At 39.9% G+C, this 26,546-nt stretch overlaps 1 protein-coding gene across 3 annotated transcripts in view; it reads right to left on the reverse strand.

Annotated features, from left to right (window-relative positions):
- Window positions 1-26,546, reverse strand: part of ABCB11 (ATP binding cassette subfamily B member 11) — a 103,127-nt gene that overhangs the window by 63,693 nt on the left and 12,888 nt on the right. Inside the window, exons 4-10 of one of the 3 annotated variants that reach the window (XM_082840769.1) lie at window positions 24,977-25,028; window positions 23,974-24,212; window positions 16,012-16,099; window positions 14,770-14,903; window positions 5,892-6,063; window positions 2,900-3,024; window positions 1,270-1,444 (exon numbers count right to left, since the gene is read on the reverse strand). In XM_082840769.1, coding sequence (XP_082696895.1) covers window positions 1,270-1,444; window positions 2,900-3,024; window positions 5,892-6,063; window positions 14,770-14,903; window positions 16,012-16,099; window positions 23,974-24,212; window positions 24,977-25,028 — 985 coding nt within the window. Of the gene's footprint in view, window positions 1-1,269; window positions 1,445-2,899; window positions 3,025-5,891; window positions 6,064-14,769; window positions 14,904-16,011; window positions 16,100-23,973; window positions 24,241-24,976; window positions 25,029-26,546 lie in introns of those variants that run through there. The other 2 variants (XM_082840770.1, XM_082840771.1) reach the window with 2 other exon arrangements.

Below are 26,546 nucleotides of genomic sequence, written 5' to 3' on the forward strand. Positions count from 1 at the left end.
CTGCATCGGCAGGCAGACTCTCAATCACTGCGCCACCAGGGAAGCCCAGCAGTAGGTCTTAAATTGCAGGCTTCTGGCTAGCAAATTTCTGGTGCACAAAATTTTGGTATTTTGCATTATTTAATTGATGCCTGTCCTACCTAGAATCTGGAGCCAAAATATTTATTTTAAGAATCTTATATGAAACCACTTCCATGCTTTTTAAATTAATATAATTTATTGAATAATTAACAGACCAAATGGAACATATATTTCACGTTTTACCTCCCTGACCTCATGGAGCTTACTGTGTGAGGGTGGGAAGGGACAGGAACAAATGTGAATAAATGCAAGTGTTCAGATTCATTCAAGGACTCTGAAGGAAAAGTTCAGCAAACCATGCAGGAGAATAAAAGATTGCATGAGCATGGAAGACCTGACTGGGGAAGTGCCATCCACTTGGGAATTTGAACAATGACAACAGTCTAATGGTAAGGAGAGGCGCTGTAAGCTAAGGAGGAAAGGTGAGCGGGAGAAAGAGCTTTCCCTGACTCCATCCACACCTGCTATTCACTGTCGAGGTCCCTGTCCTCTGCAGCATATAATACCATCATCATTACGCATTATGTGATTATTTATTGTTTAGCTTCCCCACTAAACTGTAAATTCCATCAAGGCAAATATGACATTTCTTTTGCTCACTACCGAATTCTCTACACTTTGTATGAGTCTGGCATATAGTAGATGCTCAATAATTAATTCTTGAAAGGACAACTGAAAAGATACTGGAAATCAAAGTAGCCAAGGCATTAGCTATAGCATGGCTACAGTGCAAGTGAGAAATAAAATATACTTGTATTACCTGTCCAGTTGAGGATATTATTGGCTTTGTATTTTAGTAACTATGAGTGAGTGTATTTAACAACTATGTCCATTAGCACATATCTTATGCCATTATTAAGCTCAACCACATAAGCTGTTAATTTTTAGCTAGGAGATCCCTGACTTTCCATTTTCATCTTTTGGACTCAATCAGAAAAATCATTGTTTTACAGCTATAATATCTTCTGTTGATTGGGAAGCATGAAATCACGAGGCTCATGAACTCAAATGCTCAGCATCCCTTTACTATAAAAGGCACAAGTATTGCTGTTTCAACAGATGGACTCCATCAAATCGTTGAGGCTTTCCTCCTTCAGACACTAACGGGATAAACAGAATGCCTTCACTGTGGACTTTTCTGAGATACCGGCAGGAAATGTTCTATCTAGGGCATCAAGACGGAAGTACCTGGACAAGGGTTCCTGCTGTATATTCTCCGTCATCCAGGACGAGTCTGGAGCCGTACCAGAAGGCCAGAGCGTAACACAAGAAGATGAGACACCACATGAATCCAGTAAAGAATCCCATCACTATCCCTTTTCTAATTCCCCAACGCTGGGCAAACACAAGATTTTTCTCATACCTGTGAACAGAAAACATTTGAGTCTATTTCAGCAACAGCAACAGCAGCAGCAGCAGTTCAAGTTAAAATGTTTAGAACAGGCCACAATGCAGTGGTTTTAATCAATGCTTACAAAATCATTCCAAACACAGAGCAGCTTTAGGGAAAGAAAACAACAATAACGCCTGTGTAGTTCCTTAAAAGTTGCTTCAACCTGGCAATGACAATGTGCTGAAAGGATGATGCCTAACAAAGCCTCATAGTTGATTACTTCGTGGATGAGTACAGTGGGGTAAGCTTTGCCCCAAGAGAAAAGAAGTTTCAACACTAATGTTTGACCATGAGGGCTCTAGTATTATTTGTGTTTGAATTCTCTCATTAAGTCACATGACATGAAAGATAATATCTTCCATAGTGGAGGGAATATGCTAATGCAATGTTTTATGAGAAGTAAGGTAATCACTTCACAAACAAAAGAAGCAAAAGAAAAAAAAATGAAAAGAGGATAATCAGAGGTTGTAAATCCTATTCTCTTTTTCATTTTGTGAATTTGGTAGCAACTGAGAATGTGATCATACTAGATCTACAACATACGCAATAAAAGTTTAGTTAAGTTGGTGGTTGTTTTATAAAATCAGTACCTGGCACCTGATAAGCACTCAACAAATACTAGATAAATGGAAGAATAAATAAAATCAAAGTTTTGACAACTGTGTTGTTTTGGTCATTTAGGTTTTGATTTCCATTAACAGTTAATCTCCTAGAATGATGGTCTATAATATATCAATGCTAAATGTTATTTGATTAAATGGAAATCTTAGACTTAGAAAGAGCATATAGTACAGAAGCTGAATAAAACACATTGAATAAAAAAGTGCTCAGTTGGGCTTCCCTGGTGGCGCAGTGGTTGAGAGTCTGCCTGCCGATGCAGGGGACGTGGGTTTGTGCCCCGGTCCGGGAAGATCCCACATGTCGCGGAGCGGCTAGGCCCGTGAGCCATGGCCACTGAGCCTGCACGTCCGGAGCCTGTGCTCCACAACGGGAGAGGCCACAACAGTGAGAGGCCCGTGTACCACAAAAAAAAAAAAAAAAAAAAGTGCTCAATAAAAAAGTGCAAAATTGCATTTTAGATCAGGTAGGCTTTTCCTTAATGTCAGAAGACAGTGTTTTAGACTGGCATGAAGTATGGTGTGTGTACACACACACCATCAGAGTTTGAAACAAATATCCAACCTAAGATGGCTTTCTAAAAGCCACCAACTGCATCATCTTCAAGAACACAGAGCTAAAGGCTTGGGAGTCTTTTGTAGGTGGTTTGACCAATCTAACTGCTTAGCTTAGCCACCTCTTGAACAAAAGCTCCCTCAGGGTACCATAGCAAGGTGAATCTGCCACTTTATACAAAATGGGGAAGATTCAGGGTAGTATGCAGATCAACAAAGTTCAGGAAAGTGGCAGACATTTCAATTAACTAACCTTTCAACCTCTTTTTCCTCACCACCATAAGCAGCCACTGTTGGAATAGATGAGATGACTTCATCAGCCACTGCCCCTGCTTTGGCATAGGCCCTCAATTCATGGTCTGTAAACTTGGACACACTCTGAAGTCCAAACGAAAAAAATAAAATGTGAAGACCAGATAATTAGGTAAGTCACTCTGCCATTCATTGATTCATCTAGCAGAGCAAACATGTAGCAGTTTAATACAAGACTAGATTCCCACTGGAACAGCGTTTACCGAGGAAAGAATTTGGTCCAAGTTTGAGCCATGTTAAGCCTCATCCATGGGTGTTTGGTTGTTGACATATCAAAATGACTCCATTAAAAGTCAGCCTCAACGAAACTTCTCACAGAGTATGTACTAAATAGGGCATTCTATGTGACCACAGTGTTTCAGTCAACATATTAATGACGTTTTCAAGTCAAACCATGTCAGAGTTCATTGCTATTGTCCAAAGGCCATGTCACAGTTTACAGACAAATACCATATGCAAAGACCAGAGGCCCATGTAGGTGTCATATTCATTAGAATATAGAATAAGGGAGAGGTTCTGAGCATGCAAGGGCATATGCAGCAGAGGTAATTCCATAGGAGAAAGCTTCAGATAAATATTACACCACTTGACTCAACTGTAGGGACTCCACTAACTAGTTCTGCTTTTTACAAAAGGAAAGAAAAAGACATTGCACTTAATATTAAACAAGTTAAGTTTTTCTAAAATTGGACCTGGATTGAGTCCTAGTTAGAATCAACCACCAAAGACTTCCCTGGCACAGATTAAGAAACAAGAAGGGGAAAAAGCAAATGTTGTGAAAGATTAACTGGCTCAGAAACCTAAAAATATATATAGTACCCAGACTAAGGAAGTTTATCTTCCAAGTTTTTCCAAACTTTTAGCAGCAAAACCCTTATCAAACAAAATCTTAGACAGAATTTTAACATATAAGTAAAAGTGGTATTTTATTACAATATATTTATTTCACAAGTCCACATTTTATAAATCTTGTGAATTGAAAGGCAACAATAAAGGAAAGTAAGGCTATTTTAATCAACATTAAAGTTTGACTTTGGATGGTATGGCAGTTTTTACCACAATCCTCTTCTAATTTATTTCTGAAATATGTAATGAGCATAGTAATGAGAAAATTAAGTAGTTGCAAATGTTATCAGTTTTTATTGTAACGGCACATTAAAGAATCTCTTGATCCTTCAATTAAACTGATATAAGAACTTAAAACATGTATATTGGGAAATATCTAACAGTTGTTCATGTTTCCCACTGTAGGTATATAAAAGTCATACAAAGGCATACAAAACCTATGATCAGTTCTAATATGTCATATTCTAATATGTCATATATTGCCCCCTCCACCTTTTTTGTCCTGCTTTTGAATTGAGCTTAGTGAAATTGCTCGTATCATTTTACACAAACATGCACACACCTGAATTCAAGAAGAAACAAGTGCAGAGTTACAACATTCCAAATCGGTGACACATTTACAAGAAGTTGAAATATGGACACTGAGACAAGAGAAACTGTGCTTTGAGCCTATTTGAAATCAAGTTAACCAGTTTATGTTGTTGGTCTCCAACATGTTAAAACATGACATATGGTCCATTTGAGTGTGAATATTAATCTTTTGTGGGTTTGAAGAAAGAGATTAAATTTTTTTGGAGGGAAAAAAACGCTGAATCAAATGTTTGCAGACTCCCCAGTGACCCTCTGTGGAAGTTGAGGCTTTCCTGGAGTGCAGCTGAAAAGCATTTGGTAGGAAAGACTGTTGTAAAACTTGTATGATTTGGTGGATTGGGAAAAAAACAAAAGCTAATATCTCTTTAGTAATTAATTCTGTGCCAGATGCCATGCTAAGTGCATAACAAGGATAATGCCTTGAGTCATCACAATGACTTTGGGAGGTACTAACCTTATTTTAAAGATGAGGAAACTGACATTTTGACGAGTTGAACATATCTTTCTTGAGCCAGGTGGTAGAGCCAGGTGGTGGCCTAGTTAAGTGGAATGAGCTCTTTGCTATTGTCACTCTGTATTACCTGGGAAACATTTGAGTAATACAGCCAGTGGAGTGTAGAGAGTATTTTGCTAGAAAATACAGTCATGGAGATCGGTACCTGTTGCTCAACGATGTGAATGTATGTGCAGCTTTTCACTTAAATTCTATTCTCATTTACAGCAAATTATTAGTGTGCCTGACCCCATGACCTGTTATCTAATGTGGCTACTCTAAAAGTAAAATAGAATAATTTCTCAATCCTTGGGAGTGTTTTTTAACTGGGATGACCCCAAATTCCTACTCCTATACTTTTTCTTGGCCTGCATACCTGGGGAATGGAAACTGTGACTGGGATACTTCTCTGAATGGGTCAGATAACCCTCTCTCTGAAACTGATCAGATGGAATGGAGAACACAGTGTAATTGCAGAAATCTCTTTTATTTGTTGGGCCTTTCTGAGGGAAGCATCTGAACTTGGGAGACCACGGGAAGCCACAGGCACACTGCAGAGTGAGTGGGGATTTAGAATCAGGCTTCCTTGAATTTGAATCCTATTCTGTCATTCACTGGCTGTGCAGTTCCAGACAAGTCCCTTTACCTTTCTGAACCTCCATTTCTTATATTTAAAATGGCATTAATACTTTATGAGATTGTTGTAAAATTAGAGATCATGTCCTTGAGCCTCCTAATACTGCCTGGCAAAATAGTAAGTATTCAATTAATGTAGCTGTTATTGTTATTAATACAATAATATTTGTGTTATTAAAACATTATTGATCCCTAATCTAATAATGGAATGTTATTTGATACTGAGTAATAATCAAACAAAATAAATCAAAATGGTGATAATGATGTTGACTAAACATACTCAGGAGAAGGGAATCAAGCTTCCCATTTTTGGCTGTTTCTCAGTGCAAAAGTCTTCCCATGGAGAGAAGTGAGAAGACATTCTTACCAGACCAATGACGGCTGCTCCAATCCCAATGAGAGGGCTGACAGAGATAATAACCAAGGTCAGTTTCCAACCCCGGTAAAATCCCAGCAGGAACCCACAGACGCTCGTGGTCATGCGCTGAATGAAAATGGCCATTTGGTCGGCAATGGCATCATTGATTTTGTTAATATCACTAGAAACAAGAGAGGCTTTGGTCACTAAAACTGAATTTGGTCAATTCAATATCTTGCTGAGAAAGTACAATCTTTCCTTTCTAAACACTCCTATTTCTGTACCCCATTGCCCTTGGGAAACTTAATAGCTTCTCACATCTTGGAAATTCTGCTGCAGCTTGGGAGGACAGCAAGCCTCTCTCCTCACAGCCAAGGGAGTGTGTCCTTAATCCAGTTTTCCTGACTGGTGTTCATTCAACATAGGCAAAGACTTTTGGAAACCCTCTTATTTGTCCCTTTCTTTCTTAAAGCTAATATCCTTGGTTTGTCCTAAACAGCCCTTCTTTCCTTTATACCTGCTAAATCTTTTCAGCCTCAAGGTTCTACTCACATACCACCTATTTCATAAAAATTTATATAATCCCCCAGGGAGAGGTAATAACTTCTTTCCTGTGTTACCATAGCAATGTAATTAATCTGTATACATGTGTATATGTATGTGTATGTAATTATTGCTTTCTGCTTATACGCAGTATAGAATTGTGGTTAACAGCACAGACTCTGGAGCCAGACTCTGAATTTAAACACAAGCTGTTCTTGGGCAAGTTACTTGGCCTTTCTGTGTCTCAGTTTCCTCATCTATAAAATGCGGATAAAAACAGAACCTACCTCAGTCGGTAGCAGTGAGGATTAGTTAATACACGTAAAGTATTGGGTTGGCCCAAAAGTTCGTTCGGGTTTTTCTGTAACATATGGAAAATCCGAACGAACATTCTGGCCAACCCAATATGTAGACCAGTGCCTAGCATAGAGTAAACAATCAATGTATGTTAGCTCTAATTATTTGCTTGAACCCCTTATCCCTCCTACTAGGCTGTAAGTTCCTTGAGATCAGGAGCTCTGTGGTATATCTTTATGCCTTGCATAGGGTAAGTGCTCCAGAGTATTGGTTGACTATCATTACATTAAATTCATATTCCTGGAAACATTCCCATAATCTCTGGTCCAGATGGAGCAAACAAGGCTCAGAACTTGATAGCAAAAAAGGACCTTAGACATTACAGAGAGATTACACAACTGTATTCTAGCAAGCTTAAGCATCTGTTCAAGGTCAAAGTAAGTAAAGGGCAGAATGAGTGCTGGACGGTAGGGGCCCCAACATTCAGTCTGCTTTTATCTTCACTACACTACACACTAACTGTCTTTCATGGGACCTCAAACTTAAATTCAACACGGTTCAACGGTTCTCATTACTCAGAGCTCATTCAAAAATTATGGGGAGGGGGCACTATTAATGACCCAAACTAGTATTTAGGTGTAAACTGGATTTAAATCTAGTTTTTCAGTTTGAATCTTTCTCAAACTATTTTGAATTTTTTTTTGTCATTATATGCGGAAATTATGTCAACAGGCAAAGCAAGATAATTCTTTCTAATCATATTGTTTTCCTTATGGGTACATAGATTATGACATCCCTCAATTTCTTCTTTCGAGATCAAATAACCCTACATCCTTTAAACTCTCTTCTATAATACTTCATTACTAGTACTTTAGTCCAGGACCTACAAACCAAATTATAGTATCCTGACTTTCAATTTTTAAGTCATTTTGGAGGAGCTTCAAGATGGCGGAAGAGTAAGACGCGGAGATCACCTTCCTCCCCACAAATACATCAGAAATACATCTACATGTGGAACAACTCCTACAGAACACCCACTGAACGCTGGCAGAAGACCTCAGACCTCCTGAAAGGCAAGAAACTCCCCACGTACCTGGGTAGGGCAAAAGAAAAAACAGAGACAAAAGTAGGGAGGGGGCCTGCACCAGTGGGAGGGAGCCGTGAAGGAGGAAAAGTTTCCACACACTAGGAAGCCTCTTCGTGGGTAGAGACTGCGGGTGGCGGAGGGGGGAATTGGCTGGAGGAGAGCACAGCAACAGGGGTGCGGAGGGCAAAGCGGAGAAATTCCCGCACAGAGAATCGGAGCCGACCGGCACTCACCAGCCCGAGGGGCTTGTCTGCTCACCGCTGGGGCGGGCGGGGCTGCGAGCTGAGGCTCCGGCTTCGGTTGGAGCGCAGGGAGAGGACTGGCGGCGTCAACACAGCCCGAAGGGGCCAGTGCGCCACGGCTAGCCGGGAGGGAGTCCGGGAAAAGGTCTGGACCTGCCGAAGAGGCAAGAGACTTTTTCTTGCCTCTTGTTTCCTGGTGCGCGAGGAGAGGGGATTAAGAGCGCTGCTTAAAGGAGCTCCAGAGACGGGCGCGAGCCGCGGCTAACAGCGCGGACCCCAGAGACGGGCGTGAGACACTAAAGCTGCTGCTGCCGCCACCAAGAAGCCTGTGTGCGAGCACAGGCCACTATCCACACCTCCCCTTCCAGGGAGCCAGTGCAGCCCGCCACTGCCAGGGTCCCGGGATCCAGGGACAACTTCCCCGGAAGAACGCACGGCGCGTCTAAGGCTGGTGCAACGTCACGCCGGCGCAACATCACGTCGGCGCTACGTCACGCTGGCCTCTGCCGGCGCAGGCTCTGCCGGCGCAGGCTCACCCGGCATCCGTGCCCCACCCCCCCCACCCCCCCCCCCACCCCCCGCGTGAGTGACCTAGAGGCCCGAATCAGCTGCTCCTTTAACCCCGTCCTGTCTGAGCGAAGAACAAATGCCCTCAGGCGACCTACACGCAGAGGTGGGGCCAAATCCAAAGCTGAAACCCAGGAGCTGTGCGAACAAAGAAGAGAAAGGGAAATCTCTTCCAGCAGCCCCAGGAGCACCGGATTAAATCTCCACATCAAAGTGATGTACCCTGCATCTCTGGACTACCTGAATAGACAACGAATCATCCCAAATTGAGGAGGTGGACTTTGGCAGCAACTATATATATATATATATATAGTTATTTTTTTCCCTTTTTCTCTTTTTCCGTGTGGATGACAGGCTCTTGGTGCTCTAGCCAGGCGTCAGGGTTGTGCCTCTGAGCTGGGAGAGCCAAATTCAGGACGCTGGTCCACAAGAGACCTTCCAACTCCACATAATATCAAACGGCCAAAATCTCCCAGAGATCTCCATCTCAACGCCAAGACCCAGCTTCACTCAACGACCAGCAAGCTACAGTGCTGGACACCCTATGCCAAACAACTAGCAAGACAGGAACAAACACCATCCATTAGCACAGAGGCTGCCTAATATCATAATAAGGCCACAGACACCCCAACACACCACCAGACGTGGACCTACCCACCAGAAAGAGAAGATCCAGCCTCATCCACCAGAACACAGGCACCAGTCCCCTCCACCAGGAAGCCTACACAACCCACTGAACCAACCTTAGCCACTGGGGACAGACACCAAAAACAAGGGGAACTACAAACCTGCAGCCTGCAAAAAGGAGACCCCAAACACAGTAAGATAAGCAAAATGAGAAGACAGAAAAACACACAGCAGATGAAGGAGCAAGGCAAAAACACACCAGACCTAAGAAATGAAGAGGAAATAGGCAGTCTACCTGAAAAAGAATTCAGAACAATGATAGGAAAGATGATCCAAAATCTTGGAAACAGAATGGAGAAAATACAAGAAACGTTTAACAAGGAACTAGAAGAAATAAAGAGCAAAGAAACAGTGATGAACAACACAATAAATGAAATTAAAAATACTCTAAATGGGATCAATAGCAGAATAACTGAGGCAGAAAAACGGATAAGTGACCTGGAAGATAAAATAGTGGAAATAACTACCTCAGAGCAGAATAAAGAAAAAAGAATGAAAAGAACTGAGGACAGTCTCAGAGACCTCTGGGACAATATTAAACGCACCAACATTCGAATTATAGGGGTCCCAGAAGAGGAAGAGAAAAAGAAAGGGACTGAGAAAATATTTGAAGAGATTATAGTTGAAAACTTCCCCAATATGGGAAAGGAAATAGTTAATCAAGTCCAGGAAGCACAGAAAGTCCCATATAGGATAAATCAAAGGAGAAACACGCCAAGACACATATTAATCAAACTATCAAAAATTAAATACAAAGAAAAAGTATTAAAAGCAGCAAGGGAAAAACAACAAATAACACACAAGGGAATCCCCATAAGGTGAACAGCTGATGTTTCAGCAGAAACCCTGCAAGCCAGAAGGGTGTGGCAGGACATATTTAAAGTAATGAAGGAAAAAAACCTACAACCAAGATAACTCTACCCAGCAAGGATCTCATTCAGATTCGATGGAGAAATTAAAACCTTTACAGACAAGCAAAAGCTAAGAGAACTCAGCACCACCAAACCAGCTTTACAACAAATGCTAAAGGAACTTCTCTAGACAGGAAACACAAGAGAAGGAAAAGACCTACAATAACAAACCCAAAACAATTAAGAAAATGGGAATAGGAACATACATATCGATAATTACCTTAAATGTCAATGGATTAAATGCTCCAACCAAAAGACATAGATTGGCTTAATGGATACAAAAACAAGACCCATATATATGCTGTCTACAAGAGACCCAGTTCAGACCTAGGGACACATACAGACTGAAAGTGAGGGTATGGAGAAAGATATTCCATGCAAATGGAAATCAAAAGAAAGCTGGAGTAGCAATTCTCACAGCAGACAAAATAGACTTTAAATAAAGACTATTACAAGAGACAAAGAAGGACACTACATAATGATCAAGGGATCAATCCAAGAAGTTATAACAATTGTAAATATTTATGCACCCAACATATGAGCACCTCAATATATAAGACAAATACTAACAGCCATAAAAGGGGAAATCCACAGTAACACAATCATAGTAGGGGACTTTAACACCCCACTTTCATCAATGGACAGATCATCCAAAATGGAAATAAATAAGGAAACACAAGCTTTAAATGATACATTAAACAACATGGACTTAATTGATATTTATAGGATATTACATCCAAAAACAATAGAATACACATTCTGCTCAAGTGCTCATGGAACATTCTCCAGGATAGATCATATCTTGGGTCACAAATCAAGCCTTGGTAAATTTAAGAAAATTGAAATCGTATCAAGTATCTTTTCTGACCATAACTCTATGAGATTAGATATCAATTACAGGAAAAAATCTGTAAAAAATACAAACGGAGGCTAAACAATACACTACTTAATAACCAACAGATCACTGAAGAAATCAAAGAGGAAATCAAAAAATACCTAGAAACAAATGACAATGAAAACACGACGACCCACAACCTATGGGATGCAGCAAAAGCAGTTCTATGAGGGAAGTTTATAGCAATACAGTCCTATCTTAGGAAACAAGAAACATCTCAAATAAACAACCTAACCTTGCACCTAAAGCAATTAGAGAAAGAAGAACAAAAAACCCTCAAAGTTAGCAGAAGGAAAGAGATCATGAAGATCAGATCAGAAATAAATGAAAAAGAAATGAAGGAACAATAGCAAAGATCAATAAAACTAAAAGCTGGTTCTTTGAGAAGATAAACAAAATTGATAAACCATTAGCCAGACTCATCAAAATAAAAGGGAGAAGACTCGAATAGAATTAGAAATGAAAAAGGAGAAGTAACAACTGACACTGCAGAAATACAAAGGATCATGACAGATTACTACAAGCAACTCTATGCCAATAAAATGGACAACCTGGAAGAAATGGACAAATTCTTAGAAATGCACAACCTTCTGAGACTGAACCAGGAAGAAATAGAAAATATGAAGAGACCAATGACAAGCACTGTAATTGAAACTGTGATTAAAAATCTTCCAACAAACAAAAGCACAGGACCAGGTGGCTTCACAGGGGAATTCTATCAAACATTTAGAGAAGAGCTAACACCTATCCTTCTCAAACTCTTCCAAAATATAGCAGAGGGAGGAACACTCCCCAACTCATTCTACGAGGCCACCATCACCCTGATACCAAAACCAGACAAAGAGCTCACAAAGAAAGAAAACTACAGGCCAATATCACTGATGAACATAGATGTAAAAATCCTCAACAAAATACTAGCAAACAGAATCCAACAGCACATTAAAAGGATTATACACCATGATCAAGTGGGGTTTATCCCAGGAATGCAAGGATTCTTCAATGTATGCAAATCAATCAATGTGATACACCATACTAACAAGCTGAAGGAGAAAAACCATAGGATCATCTCAACAGATGCAGAGAAAGCTTTCGACAAAATTCAACAGCCATTTATGATAAAAACCCTGCAGAAAGTAGGTATAGAGGGAACTTCTTACCCCAATATAATAAAGGCCATACATGACAAACCCACAGCCAACATCATCCTAAATGGTGAAAACCTGAAACCATTTCCACTAAGATCAGGAACAAGACAAGGTTGCCCATTCTCACCACTACTATTCAACATAGTTTTGGAAGTTTTAGCCACAGCAATCAGAGAAAAAAAGAAATAAAAGGAATCCAAATCAGAAAAGAAGAAGTAAAGCTGTCACTGTTTGCAGATGACGTGATACTATACATAGAGAATCCTAAAGATGCTACCAGAAAACTACTAGAGCTAATCAATGAATTTGGTAAAGTAGCAGGATACAAAATTAATGCACAGAAATCTCTTGCATTCCTATACACTAATGATGAAAAATCTGAAAGTGAAATTAAGAAAACACTTCCTTTTACCATTGCAACAAAGAGAATAAAATATCCAGGAATAAACCTACGTAAGGAGACAAAAGACCTGTATGCAGAAAATGATAAGACACTGATGAAAGAAATTAAAGATGATACAAATAGATGGAGAGATATACCATGTTCTTGGATTGGAAGAATCAATATTGTGTAAATGACTCTACTACCCAAAGCAATCTACAGATTCAATGCAATCCCTATCAAGCTACCACTGGTATTTTTCACAGAACTAGAATAAAAAATTTCACAATTTGTATGGAAACACAAAAGACCCCGAATAGCCAAAGCAATCTTGAGAAAGAAAAACAGAGTTGGAGGAATCAGGCTCCCTGACTTCAGACTATACTACAAAGCTACAGTAATCAAGACAGTATGGTACTGGCACAAAAACAGAAATATAGATCAATGCAACAGGATAGAAAGCCCAGAGATAAACCCACGTACATATGGTCACCTTATCTTTGATAAAGGAGGCAAGAATATACAGTGGAGGAAAGACAGCCTCTTCAAAAAGTGGTGCTGGGAAAATGAGACAGCTACATGTAAAAGAATGAAATTTAGCACTCCCTAACACCATACACAAAAATAAACTCAAAATGGATTAAAGACCTAAGTGTAAGGCCAGACACTCTCAAACTCTTAGAGGAAAACATAGGCAGAACACTCTATGACATAAATCACAGCAAGATCCTTTTTGACCCACCTCCTAGAGTAATGGAAATAAAAACAAAAATAAGCAAATGGGATCTAATGAAACTTAAAACCTTTTGCAGAGCAAAGAAAACCATAAACCAGACGAAAAGACAACCCTCAGAATGGCAGAAAATATTTGCAAATGAAGCAACTGACAAAGGATTCATCTCCAAAATTTACAAGCAGCTCATGGAGCTCAATATCAAAAAACAAACAACACAATCCAAAAATGGTCAGAAGATCTAAATAGACATTTCTCCAAAGAAGATATACGGATGGCCAACAAACACAAGAAAGAATGCTCAACATCATTAATCATTAGAGAAATTCAAATCAAAACTACAATGAGATATCATCTCACACCAGTCAGAAAGGCCCTCATGAAAATATCTACAAACAATAAATGCTAGAGAGGGTGTGGAGAAAAGGGAACCCTCTTGCATTGTTGGTGGGAATGTAAATTGATAGAGCCACTATGGAGAACAGTATGGAGGGTCCTTTACAACTAAAAATAGAACTACCATATGACCCAGCCTTCCCACTATTGGGCATATACCCTGAGAAAGCCATAATTCAAAAAGTGTCATGTACCAAAATGTTCATTGCAGCTCTATTTACAATAGCCAGGACATGGAAGCAACCTAAGTGTCCATCGACAGATGACTGGATAAAGAAGATGTGGCACATATGTACAATGGAATACTACTTAGCCATAAAAGGAAACGAAATTGAGTTTTTCGTACTGAGGTGGATGGACCTAGAGTCTGTCATACAGAGTGAAGTATGTCAGAAAGAGAAAAACAAATACCGTATGCTAACACATATATATGGAATCTAAAAAGCAACAAAAAAATAATCGTCATGAAGAACCTAGGCTGAGGAATGAAATAAAGACTCAGACCCCCTAGAGAATGGACTTGAGAATACAGGGAGGGGGAAGTATAAGCTGGGACAAAGTGAGAGAGTTGCATGGACATATATACACTACCAAACGTAAAATAGATAGCTAGTAGGAAGCAGCCGCATAGCACAGGGAGATCAGCTCGGTGCTTTGTGACCACCTAGAGGGGTGGGATAGGGAGGGTGGGAGGGAGACGCAAGAGGGAGGAGATATGGGGATATATGTATATGTATAGCTGATTCACTTTGTTATAAAGCAGAAACTAACACACCATTGTAAAGCGATTATACTCCAATAAAGATGTTAAAAAAAAAAAAGTCATTTCGTTGAAGCCATGAAACCTATGAAAAAAGCCATGGTCCCTATAAAAGCGCAACTTAAGAGACAAAATGCATCAAAAGAACTGAAAATGTGTTTCCAATTGTTATTTAATTTGGAAACAAGTGTTTCATTAGCGAAAAATCACACATTCATTAAAATGTCCTACCAGCTACTTACTCAGAAAATCTTGTATTCAGCTCTCCCACTGAATTGCAGTCGAACCATCCTATTTCCATTCTCATTATTCTCCTAAAGTACAGTTTTCTCATTTTCTGTATCTGGCGAGCTGCAGCAATTACCCAAAAGCATATCTGTAAATGGAGCAAGAAATGTTTAGCATTGTGATAAAAATAGTCGTTAATTCCTTCTCTTTTCAGAAGAAAATATTTTCACTATGACAGTTGAGAAAAGGACAAAAGTAATTCACAACATGCCTCTTGTTGGGAATTAAGGTGTGAGCTCTGACATCTGCTGAAAGTGGGGCTGAGCCGATCCACTGTAAACAGGGAAGCCAGAGGCTTGGGTTTGAATCCAGCTCGGCCACTTGCAGGGTTAACCATATTAAGCTTCACTTCCCTCATGTCACACCAAAAATAAATTATTGCTCTTAAATCACTACTTTTGCATGCCACTTCTGATGAATTTTTCCCCTGAGAAGCCTTCCAATAAGCATTCATACATTGTTTTCCAGCTGTTGGACAATGATTTTCAGAGAAAGTAAGACAAACATTATGACATAAGCAGGGAATCTTGCTGACAGTTTCCCCCATGCAAGCAAAATAAGACTGTCATTAAAACTCCAGTGCCAGAATGGTGAAAATTGACTCATTTCTCTTTACAACTAACACTAACTTCCTGGAATTCTTAAGTGAATGGAGAGTAGGGGGGATTTATTATTTTTCCTACGTTAGTAGGAAAAAGATGAAATACTTTTCTTCCTTAATAAGAGTTAACTCCAAGCCCTCCCAAAACTGAAATCTAGAATATGGATTCAGCTCACAGAACTTGGGTTGGACTGCAGTTTGGTGTGACTTTAGCAAAAACAGAGAAAAAGAAAGTCAAGCTTGCTTTCCTCCAGCTCCCTACTCCCAGCTTTTTCCAGGTACGAAGAAGGTTCGTACTTGCTCTCCCTGTACGAACACACCCACAGCTGTCTATTTCTGAGTTTAGACGAGAGGATGAAGCAGGAAGGGCAGGGGAGAACAAGACACTGGAGCTAAAAGTCTATTCTCCATTTCTCTGGACAAGCGTTCCTCCCCAACTGAGAGGAAGACTCCTTCCCCACCGTCTATTGTCTGCCTGAAATAAAGCTGTAGTCCTTGGGGCTTCTGAATAGCTTTAAAGAACACACTTTGCATTTCATTGTCACGTCTTTGAACCCAGCTGCTGATCTATAAATAAAATGGAGGCGTCACTAACTTGAATATATCCTGTGACAAGTACCGCGACAGCGATGCCAGCATAGTAACTGGCAAACTTGACCATTTCACTTTCAATGTCCAGAAACCTTCAAAAGAGGGAAAAAATGGTAAGACTCACAGGTAGGATCTAGCTAACAAAGATTGCATTTGTGAGTACAGAGGAATTTAAAATATACATATTGTATGTTTCTATTAAATATGGGTAAGGCGTTTTACCTGTGTAGAATTGCAATCAATCCAAATCCCCAAACAGACCTCATGGTATCCACCATAGCAAAGATGCCTACCTCCTTCATTTTTACAGGCAGAGATGCGAGGGTTGTGAAATAATTCATGGGCATTTGTTGGAAGACAGGGGACCCTAGATGGCAGCCCAGAGCTCTGTCCACTGAGGCCCCTTTCACTCATGCTCATCATTAGTGGTAGTGCAATCACAGCTAGAGAAATGTTCTAAAAAGCCAGACAAGTGTCTGGAAAGGCACAGGTAGAGAGATGTGTGCTGTAAATCAGGAGGCTTACTGTTACCTGTCCAGCAATCTTAAGCCAGCTTTTCAACTCCTTCCTCTCTCAGAGTAACACTAGGAGAAATGTGTGTGTCATCTTCCCATAGAGAGAGAAAAACACTTTATTAGCCCAGTCTTCATGCTGACCAGAGCCCAGGAATCCTCGCTCCCCAGGACAATTTCTAAATTGTCAAAGAACTTGTGGGAAAGCAAGAAAACTACACAGTATTTTCCCATTACAAGTATCACACTGTGACACAGGGTTTGGAACTGGCAGGGGCAGGGAGGGGAGAAAAAATGATTCTGAAATCGCTTTCGGGAAATAAGAAATTTTATCATTAAAAAATTAACATATTGGTTGTTGAAATACCTGATCCTCAGGGATAAGCTAGATGATGTCCATTTCTTTAGAGAATCAGAAAGTAGCATCTTTAGCCTAGATGCTCTCAGTCTACCAGCTTTCTGCTTTCTATCAGGTCTTCCTTTTGTGACCCAAGCTTGAATTGTTCTCTCCCTCTACTGAACTCAGACCAAGTATTTAAGTATAATTTATTTAATTCAGAATGAACTATTATTCCATGGCAGATTTTATTGCCATCTTGCACTATTATTCAATATTTTTATTGAATATATTTATATCGAGTATATTCATGTTTCTCTTGCTAGTAAAGTGCAAGCTACTTGACAGCAAAGACTAGGTAAGCTGCTTGCTCTCACTCCCGAAGCCTGGTACAATACCTTACACATTAAGTAGGTACTCAGTGAATGTTTCTTGACTTTTCTTTCACTTGCAAAATACTAATGAGGAAGGGAAACAACTGCCTTGGTCAACCCCTCTGACAATCTCCAAACCAGCTAATATGTCTGTGTTCACCACATTCTCAGTCTTTCATAATGATTTAAGGGAACCCCCAGAATGAAAAAGATCTAGAAAGTCATAAACTTGTATACAAGTATCCATGATCAGAGGCCCTTACAAAAGCTAAGTATCTTTGTATAGACTGTATAATGCAGTATTTATGAGTAAAGACTTCTAATGTATAAATGAGTGCATAATATATATGCTATTGATACTATGTATAAAATAGATAACTGATGAGAACCTACTGTATAGCATGGGGAACTCCACTCAGTGCTTTGCGGTGACCTAAATGGGAAGGAAATCCTAAAAAGAGGGGATATACGTATAGCTGATTCACTTTGCTGTACAGTAGAAACTAACACAACATTGTAAAGCAACTATACTCCAATTAAAAATTTTTTAAATAAATAACTGAGTGCATACTCTTGGTTTCTGTTTGTGAAATAAAATTTGGGTGTCCAAAAACAGAAAACTATGAGCATTTGTCAAAAAGTTTTCCTTAGATTCCTTGTGGTGCATTTATTTTACAGACACTGTAAGCAGAGGTGAGAGTGCCTGTCGTGAAAAACGCAGCTGCCAGTCATGAACGAATGTACTCGACTAAGAGCTCTGAGCACTGACCCAGCTGTGGGATTTACTGGAGCAAAGTTCAGAAACATTACATCACTGTCAGGGGGTGGATAGGACATGTGTAGTTTGTGATTGTTTTCACTCCTGAGGTACCCCAGAGATGAATGGTTAACTCACTTCTATTTGATTCTGGGAAGAAGTCATTAGAGTCATTAGAGTTTTAAAGACTACTTGGGAATATTTCTGGGACAACAGAGCAAACCTATCAGAAAAACTGATAGGAAGGAAAAGGGGACGTCAACTTGGTTCCTTTGACTGCACATCAGACTTCATCATCTGCATGGTGGAAAGCTCTTGTGGTTATAAAATCCTAATAAGGATTCTGTAAAGTTTACAGGTTATTTGGACCACAGACTGTCTTTCTTTTCAACAAAAAGAAAAACAAAACAAAATTGATACATGCCTACTTGGATAAATTAAGATTCCCCTGATGCATTTGTTGAAGAGAGAAGAGGGGAGAGAAATAATAATTAGAGGGAAAAGGTAAAAGATATTTAACAACGATATGAGGTCTTTATGACAAGGTGCATTGCCTCACCAGTAGCGCTCCTTTCAATGGTTCTGATGCCCTGTAGACCCAGTAGCATTGACACCTTAGAGTGCATATCAGTGTCAACCCAAACTGGCAGAAATGTGTCCATATCCTACTTCCAAAATGTTGAAAGGTCCATGTTCATTAATGCATGGGACATTGACCTATGGACAAATGGTTTATCACTGGGTAAAGTTGCTTTATAGAATACCCACACACTAGGGTAGCATATTGCCAGAATGGCTAATGCAATTGTGAGAAATACTACAGAGACATTATATATGCCCTTTATCTAGTTTTCCCCCAATGGTAACATCTTGCAAAACTATAGGACAATATCACAACCAGGATGTTGACACCAATACAATGAAGAGCAGAATATTCTCATCATTCAAAGATTCCTCTTGTTGCCCTTTGATATATACACATACTTCCATCTTTCTCACATTTCTGGAGGCCAGAGGTCTGAAATCAGCTTCACTGGGTTGAAATTCAGGTGCTGACGGGGTTGTACTTTCTCCAAAGGCTCTAGGGAAGAATTTGTTTCTTCCCTCTTCCAGCTTCTGGTAGCTACTGGCATTCCTGAGCTTGGGACATCACTTCAAACTCCTCCTTGATAGTCACCTTGCCTCTTTTTTTCTCTCTGTAGTCAAATCTCCCTCCGCCTCTTTTTAGTAACTGTCCCTTTAAAAAATACTAGTGATTGCATTTAGGGCCCACCTGGGTAATCCAGTGTAATCTCCCCCAACCCAAGATCTTTAAGTTAATCACACCTGCATAGACTCTTTTTTCCATACAAGGTAACATTTGCAGATTCCAGGGATATCCTACATATTTTGGGGGGCCATTATTCAGCCTACTGGAGCTTCAGTCAAAATATAGATACTGGGGCTTCCCTGGTGGAACAGTGGTTAAGAATCCGCCTGCCAGTGCAGGGTACACGGGTTTGAGCCCTGGTCCGGGAAGATCTCACATGCCGCGGAGCAACTAAGCCCATGCGCCACAACTACTGAGCCTGCACTCTAGAGCCTGCGTGCCACAGCTACTGAAGCCCACTGCGCCTAGAGCCCATGCTCCGCAACAAAAAAAGCCACCGCAATGAGAAACCTGGGCACCGCAACGAAGAGTAGCCCCCCGCTCAACACAACTAGAGAAAGCCCGCACGCAGTAACGAAGACCCAATGCAATCAAAAATAAATTAATTAATTAATTTAAAAAAATATAGATACTATTAAGTGTTGGTAAGAATGTGAAGAAATTAGAAGCTTCACACATGTTAGTGGGAATGTAAAATGGTACAGCCACTTTGAAAACAGTCTGGAAGTTCTGCAAATGGTTAAACATTTATTTATCACATGACCCAGAAATTCCACTCCTAGGTATATACTCAAGAGAATTGAAAACATATGTCCACAGGAAACCTTGTACATAAATGTCCATAGCAGCATCATTTGTAATAACCAAAAAGAGGAAGCAACTCAAATGTCCATCAACTGATGAATGGATAAATCCACTCATTATATCCACACTATAAATGTATTATATCCATACAATGAAATATTATTCATCAATAAAAAGAAATGAAGTATGATTCATGCTACAACGTGGATGAACCTTGGAAACATTAGGTTAAGTCAAAGAAGCTAGTCACAAAGGACCACATACTATATGATTCCATTTTCATGAAATGTCCAAAATAGGCAAATCTACAGAGACAGAAAGTAGATTAGTGGTTGTCTAGGGCTGAGGGGGGATGGGCAATTGGGGAGTGAAATTTAAGGGATATGGGGTAGGGGGGTTGTGTGCTAATAAAAATGTTCTAAAATTGATTGTGGTGATGAATGCACAGCTCTATGGATATACTAAAAACTATTGAGTTTTATACTTTAAGGGTGAATTTTATGGTATGTGAATTGTATCTCAATAAAGCTGTTTTTCAACATACATTGTCTTACAGTGTCTAACTTCAAAATAGTACTTGAGTGCATAAGCTAAATGTACATTGCTAAGAAAATAGACTGAAATCCAAGAGAAAGTACAGACTTGGATTTTTGCATCGATGCATCCATATGTGGGGCAGGTAAGGATACAAACTTCCCAATGGCTGTGGTAGTGAGCCTCTAAGGAGCTTGATTGTTCTTGTCTCCTGGTATTCACACTCTTGTGTAATCCTCACCAAAATTATACCAGGGCTGGTCTGTGTGACCAACAGAAAATGGCAGAAATGATAGTATGTCACTTCCACAATTAAGTTACAAGACATTGTAGCCTCCATTTGAGCATCTACACTTTAACTGGATAAAAAAAAGAAAAGTATGGGGCTTCCCTGGTGGTGCAGTGGTTAAGAATCCGCCTGCCAATGCAGGGGACACAGGTTCGAGCCCTGGTGTGGGAAGATCTCACATGCCATGGAGCAACTAAGCCCGTGCAACCACAATTACTGAGACTGTGCTCTAGAGCTCGTGTGCCACAACTACTGAGCCCACGTGCCACAACTACTGAAGCCGATGTGCCTAGGGCCCATGCTCCACAACAAGAGAAGCCACTGCAATGAGAAACCCACACACCGCAACGAAGAGTGGCCCCCGGCTCGCTGCAACCAGAGAAAGCCCACGCACAGCAACAAAGACCCAACACAGCCAGAAAGAAAGAAAGAAAGAATTTCCTTCTTTCTTCTTCATTCATTCTGTTACCTTATTATTTGACTATTCTGAGCAAATAAATTCTGAGAAGCTAATCAGGAGGCCTAACGTTCTGTAATCCTTTTTAGCCTTATTCACCAAGAGCCATTTGGAAGGAGGCTCCAGCCTAAAATTCCATCCAATGGATTACAGTTGAAAAACTGTAAAAAGAAAAATTACAGTTGGAAACCAATACAATGAAAGAGAAAATCCAGCTCCTACATTATACATGCATGCTTATGTTGATAAAATCATTGAGTTGCCTTGTATAGTTCAAGACCAACACACCAATTATAATAGGTGGAGACATTGTACTTTTAATGATATACTTTTTCCAAGAAAGAAAGTTGTGAAAGAGTTGGGTAATTTTGGAGGCATGTTTACTACTTACAGGTAAGAAAATGTCCCCTCCCTCTCTTCTGTCCCACCCAAGTCCATTTTCACAGTGATCTTACCACACGAAATCTAAACATTTATTCAGAAGTGCACGAACAGTATTCACGTCAATGACCATAATAGCTCACGATTAAAATATTTAACTCGTCAATGGAGTTCCTGGTAAAGGAAAGGCCTGAGAAAGGTGTGGTCTACACAATCAAATATCTATTTACATGTTTGGTATCATGTGAATTCAGCCAAAGCCAAGGAATTTCTGAAAACCCCTATTTGCTCTGAATTATTTGCTCACTCTCAAGTATAGGACCCAGTAAAAATGAATAAAGTAATGGGTAGCCATGGTGAATTCCTTTCTAATGGATGCCAGTGATGCAGACGTTAAAGGCAGATTCATTCTTTAGTTCATCTAATAAATATTTATGAGCATTTGAGACAAAATATGTCTCAAATTTTGGTCCCTCTAACATTTATTTCCAATTTTTAAGACATAACAGGATATACTTTCAGGAATTTTCCCTTGAAGAATTTATCTTCATGCGTTATTAATGATTGGGGTCAATTTACATCATACATAAGTCTGAATGGATTTTTTTCAAAGGGGGAAAACGGATTAGCTTACATTTTGTAGTCATACCACTCTGTAAAAATCGTTCAATTCTGTTCCCCAACATAAATGAAAGACTTAAAAGACTGTCATTGGGAATTCCCTGGCTGTCCAGTGGTTAGAACTCTGCGCTTTCACTGCTGAGGGCTCGGGTTCAATCCCTGGTTGGGGAACTAAGATCCTGCAAGCCACGTGGTACAGCCAAAATAATAATAATAATAATAATACTGTCATTGAAGACAGTCTCTCTTTTACGCAAATTGTTCTGAGTGTTACTTCCAAATTTAGAAGAGAAATATACATATTTAGACATTGGAAATTTATTTCTTATGAGTAGGCTTATTATTTGTTAAGTCTAATTCTGCACATTGTATGTTATCCTGTACTTTCCTGTCAAGTGCTAACCAGTTTATAACTACGTACTTATTTGCATGGTCGTTGATTTCATTATGGTTTCACCAACTAGACCCAAGCTCCACAAATACAAGGACCATGACTCATAAGGTACCACTGTATCCATGATGCTTACACATTTTCCTGGTACATAATTGGTGTTCCAAAAATTTTGGTTAAATTAGTAAATGAATGAAAGACGCTAACAACAAATAATATTATGGAAGAACATCAGTGATTTAGAAGGATTTGTCATAATCTGGAATCAAGTCTGTAGAAAAATTTTTAAATGAAGGAGAAAAATATAAATTCTCTTGGGGGTGCCATTCCAAGTGTCTTTCTAGCTAGGATGTGCCCTGCCCTTGGTTCTTGAACCTGAGTGGGTTCATACGTGCAAATGAGCTTGTTCTGGCCCTGAGGCAGCATGAGGCAGGCTGCAAATTCCATGCTATGACAGTGAATCAACTCTGTGTACACTACAGACTCACTGATTACAAGGCAGCCTGTCGGGCTTATCACAGACAGAACAGGAGCATGGTGAGCTCTGGTTAATTCTGCATGGCTATCTTCTATTCATAGCACCATATCACTCTTCCACAGAAACTCAACTGCTAACTGAGACCAACAGCCCCTATTCCAAGTCCTAGAGCACAGGAATGATGAAATTCCCATTGTAGAGAGAAGGCTGGTGATCAAGTGAGTCATCTGGCGTGGCCACAGCAGCTGAGGAACAGAAGGGAGGAGAGGAAGGAAGGAAGGAAGGAAGGAAGGAAGGAAGAAAGAAAGAAAGAAAGAAAGAAAGAAAGGAAGAAAAAGAAAGAAAGAAAGGAAGAAAGGAAGAAAGGAAGAAAGGAAGAAAGGAAGGAAGGAAGGAAGGAAGGAAGGAAGGAAGGAAGGAAGAAAGGAAGAAAGGAAGAAAAGAGGGAGGGAGGAGGGAGGGAGGGAGGGAGGAGGGAGGGAGGGAGGGAGGAGGAAACAGGAAAGAGGAAAAAGGAAGTCTTGGATATGAGACATGACAAGGACTCAAGTAAAATTCATGGGTCATCCTCCAACTGCATCAAGTATTGGTAGTGTCATCCTCAAGCCTGTGGTCTACAAAGTGGTGAAATCTGGGTGATGTATTTAATGAGCAATTTCCAGTTCTGGGTTTTGCTGTTGTTGTTATTAAGCTTTAAAAATCCGGTAGGACAGGAAGAACTTCAGGGCAGAGTAATTTATAGAAATAAGGGTAAATTTATGTTTCTTTTTGCTCTGTGTTAGACACCACTCCAGCTCAGTCCATCAGGTTCTCTTCACACATTTTGAATTACAATCTAAGATACAAGCCAAAAAAGTGAAAAGTAAAAAATAGCAGCCTACCCACAGAGCGTTCCATTTGTCATGTTCTGGTAGAGGGAGCTGTTGGTCCATACTATCGTGTTATTCACACATGCTTTTCCAGGGATCTTGAGTTCTTGTAATTCCATGTCATACTCAATAGAAACATCTGTCATTGTGCCAAAAATCAGTAGCACGCCTGGATAGGCTACTCCATGGAGAAATGCACATAAACTTCCCACAGACATCAGCCAAATGTCAGTCTTTGAAGAAAATCGAAACTTGAAAAACAAAGGATTCAGAGATCATCTATGGGTGAAAAGCAGGAGAGGTAGGAGGACTATTTAATTTTAGTTACTAGATTCTGATAAATAGTATTCAACACCAAGTCTTAAGGGAATCATCTTAACTGAAAGGTAGAGTTCTCACTAATATTGAAATAAACGGTATGTCGATTATCTAAATCATTAGACTCTTACATTGTTAGTTCATGTTATCTCTTTCCTAGTCTCTTAATTCATTCTCTTTATCTCAGGAGCTGACTTTAGTTCTTAGATATTCATTCCCAGCTTAAGGGGGAAACAATCACTGGCACAGATGCTATTGCCATGTAGATATTCTGTGTGGGTTATTCAGCAATTGTATAAATTGGCTCCCAGAACTGATACTGACAATGAAGAGTGCCTGTTTGTGCCCAGAAATGCCTCCACTCTGCAAATTTGAGAAAAATACCTACACTATGGAATTTCTAAAGACGTCATAAGAATAAGTATACATGACGTGATTACTATGATAATTTTCCTTACTAAAATGATAATTAGGGGCTTAGAGATTATCTTCTACAACACTTTTATGATCTACCAGATAGAATTTGTGTGTTTAATCAGCAATAAATTTCTAATTGCTATTCAACATGTTATCACGTAGACTGAAAAAGTGATCATTGTAGTTAAAAAACCTGCCAATGTGACTATAACATTTCCTCTGCCACTTGAACAACTCACAGTGGCAAAACCTGTGCCATAAATCAGCACAGCTTTATTACCAATTGAAAGAAGCCAATTTGACTGCTGCCACCTTTCTTCTTATCTTCTAACCTGAGGAGGAAAACACAGGGGTTTAAAGACCATCCTTTCCAAAACAATGAGAAATTCTTCCTATATGGTGATTTTATGAGTCATTCTTTAGTAAGAAAGAAAGCCCCCACTAGCTGTGAAATTCTTTCCAAAACTGGTATCTTAAAAACTAACCAGGGGGCTTCCCTGGTGGCCCAGTGGTTAAGAATCCGCCTGCCAATGTGGGAGACATGGGTTCAAGCCCTGGTCCGGGAAGATCCCACATGCCGCGGAGCAACTAAGCCCATGCACCACAACTACTGAGCCTGCGCTCTAGAGCCTGTGAGCCACAACGACTGAGCCCACGTGCCACAACTACTGAGCCTGCACTCTAGAGCCTTCGAGCCACAGCTACTGAAGCCCGCGAGCTGAGACCCTGTGCTCCGCAACAAGAGAAGCCACCATAATGAGAAGCTCGTGCACTGCAACGAAGACCCAACGCAGCCAAAAATAAATAAATAAATTTATTTTTAAAAAACTAAAACAAAAACTACCAACAATGACGTACTGTATAGCACAGGGAATTCTGCTCAATATTCTGTAATGGCCTAAATGGGAAAAGAATTTGAAAAGGAATAGATACATTTATAAGTATAGCTGAATCACTTTGTTGTGAAACTAGCACAGCACTGTTAATCAACTATACTCCAATATAAAATAAAAAAAAATTTTAAACTGGCTATTGCTTTCAGATTTACCTCTTCTAGAGATTTCAGTATAGCTGTATCTCTTGTTCAGTAGAGATTCACTGAGGTCTTTCTGAGAGGTGCTAAGAGAAAATTAAAAGTACTCTGTACTCCCTGTTACAGTAGCAAATAACTATTGGACCTCAGCTTTGAACCTCGGCCTCTTTCTACCTACATCTCCCTATAAGTTGAGGTGGTTGGATTATCTGATTTATAGCTTCCTTCTTGCACTTAAAAATTTTACAACTACATTAAATATGACAAAAAATTCAAAAAAACTCCCATACTTCCCATAAACTCATATTTACTTATTATTTCTTATTCATTTTATTGCTCATAAAATTGTACTCAACCCATTCTTGAACTTTTCAACTCCAGGGATCTCCACTTCACCTGAGTCATCCATTCACGAATATACCCCAGGTCTTGTTTTCACCAGGAACTAGTCTACTCTATCGGCTCTTTGGGACTGAGAATGCATCTTGTTTTCTCACTTCCTTCCTCCTTCTATACCTATTTGTCATCTCAGTTGAGACCCGCAGTCCTTTAAACTCTCCATTTACTTACAATCACTAAACCCCATCAAGATGTTGCTTCCTTACTCAGGCATCCTAAGTCCCATTGCTGGCCATTTGGACCACACTTTCACCATCATCCTCAATCCTTTTCCCCAAATCCATCCTTGGAAACCCCATCTCTGCATTCAGCTAGCTGTTCCCCCATCTCTTCCTGAAGCCAGGCTGCTGGGCCTGCTAGAGACAACCTCTCCACCATCTGAAAGGTGCTGCACATGCTGTGCTTAGCACTTGGCTGC

This window comes from Leucopleurus acutus (assembly GCF_964270905.1).
Source record: "Leucopleurus acutus genome assembly, chromosome: 6".
Classification (NCBI taxonomy): Eukaryota; Metazoa; Chordata; class Mammalia; order Artiodactyla; family Delphinidae; genus Leucopleurus; species Leucopleurus acutus.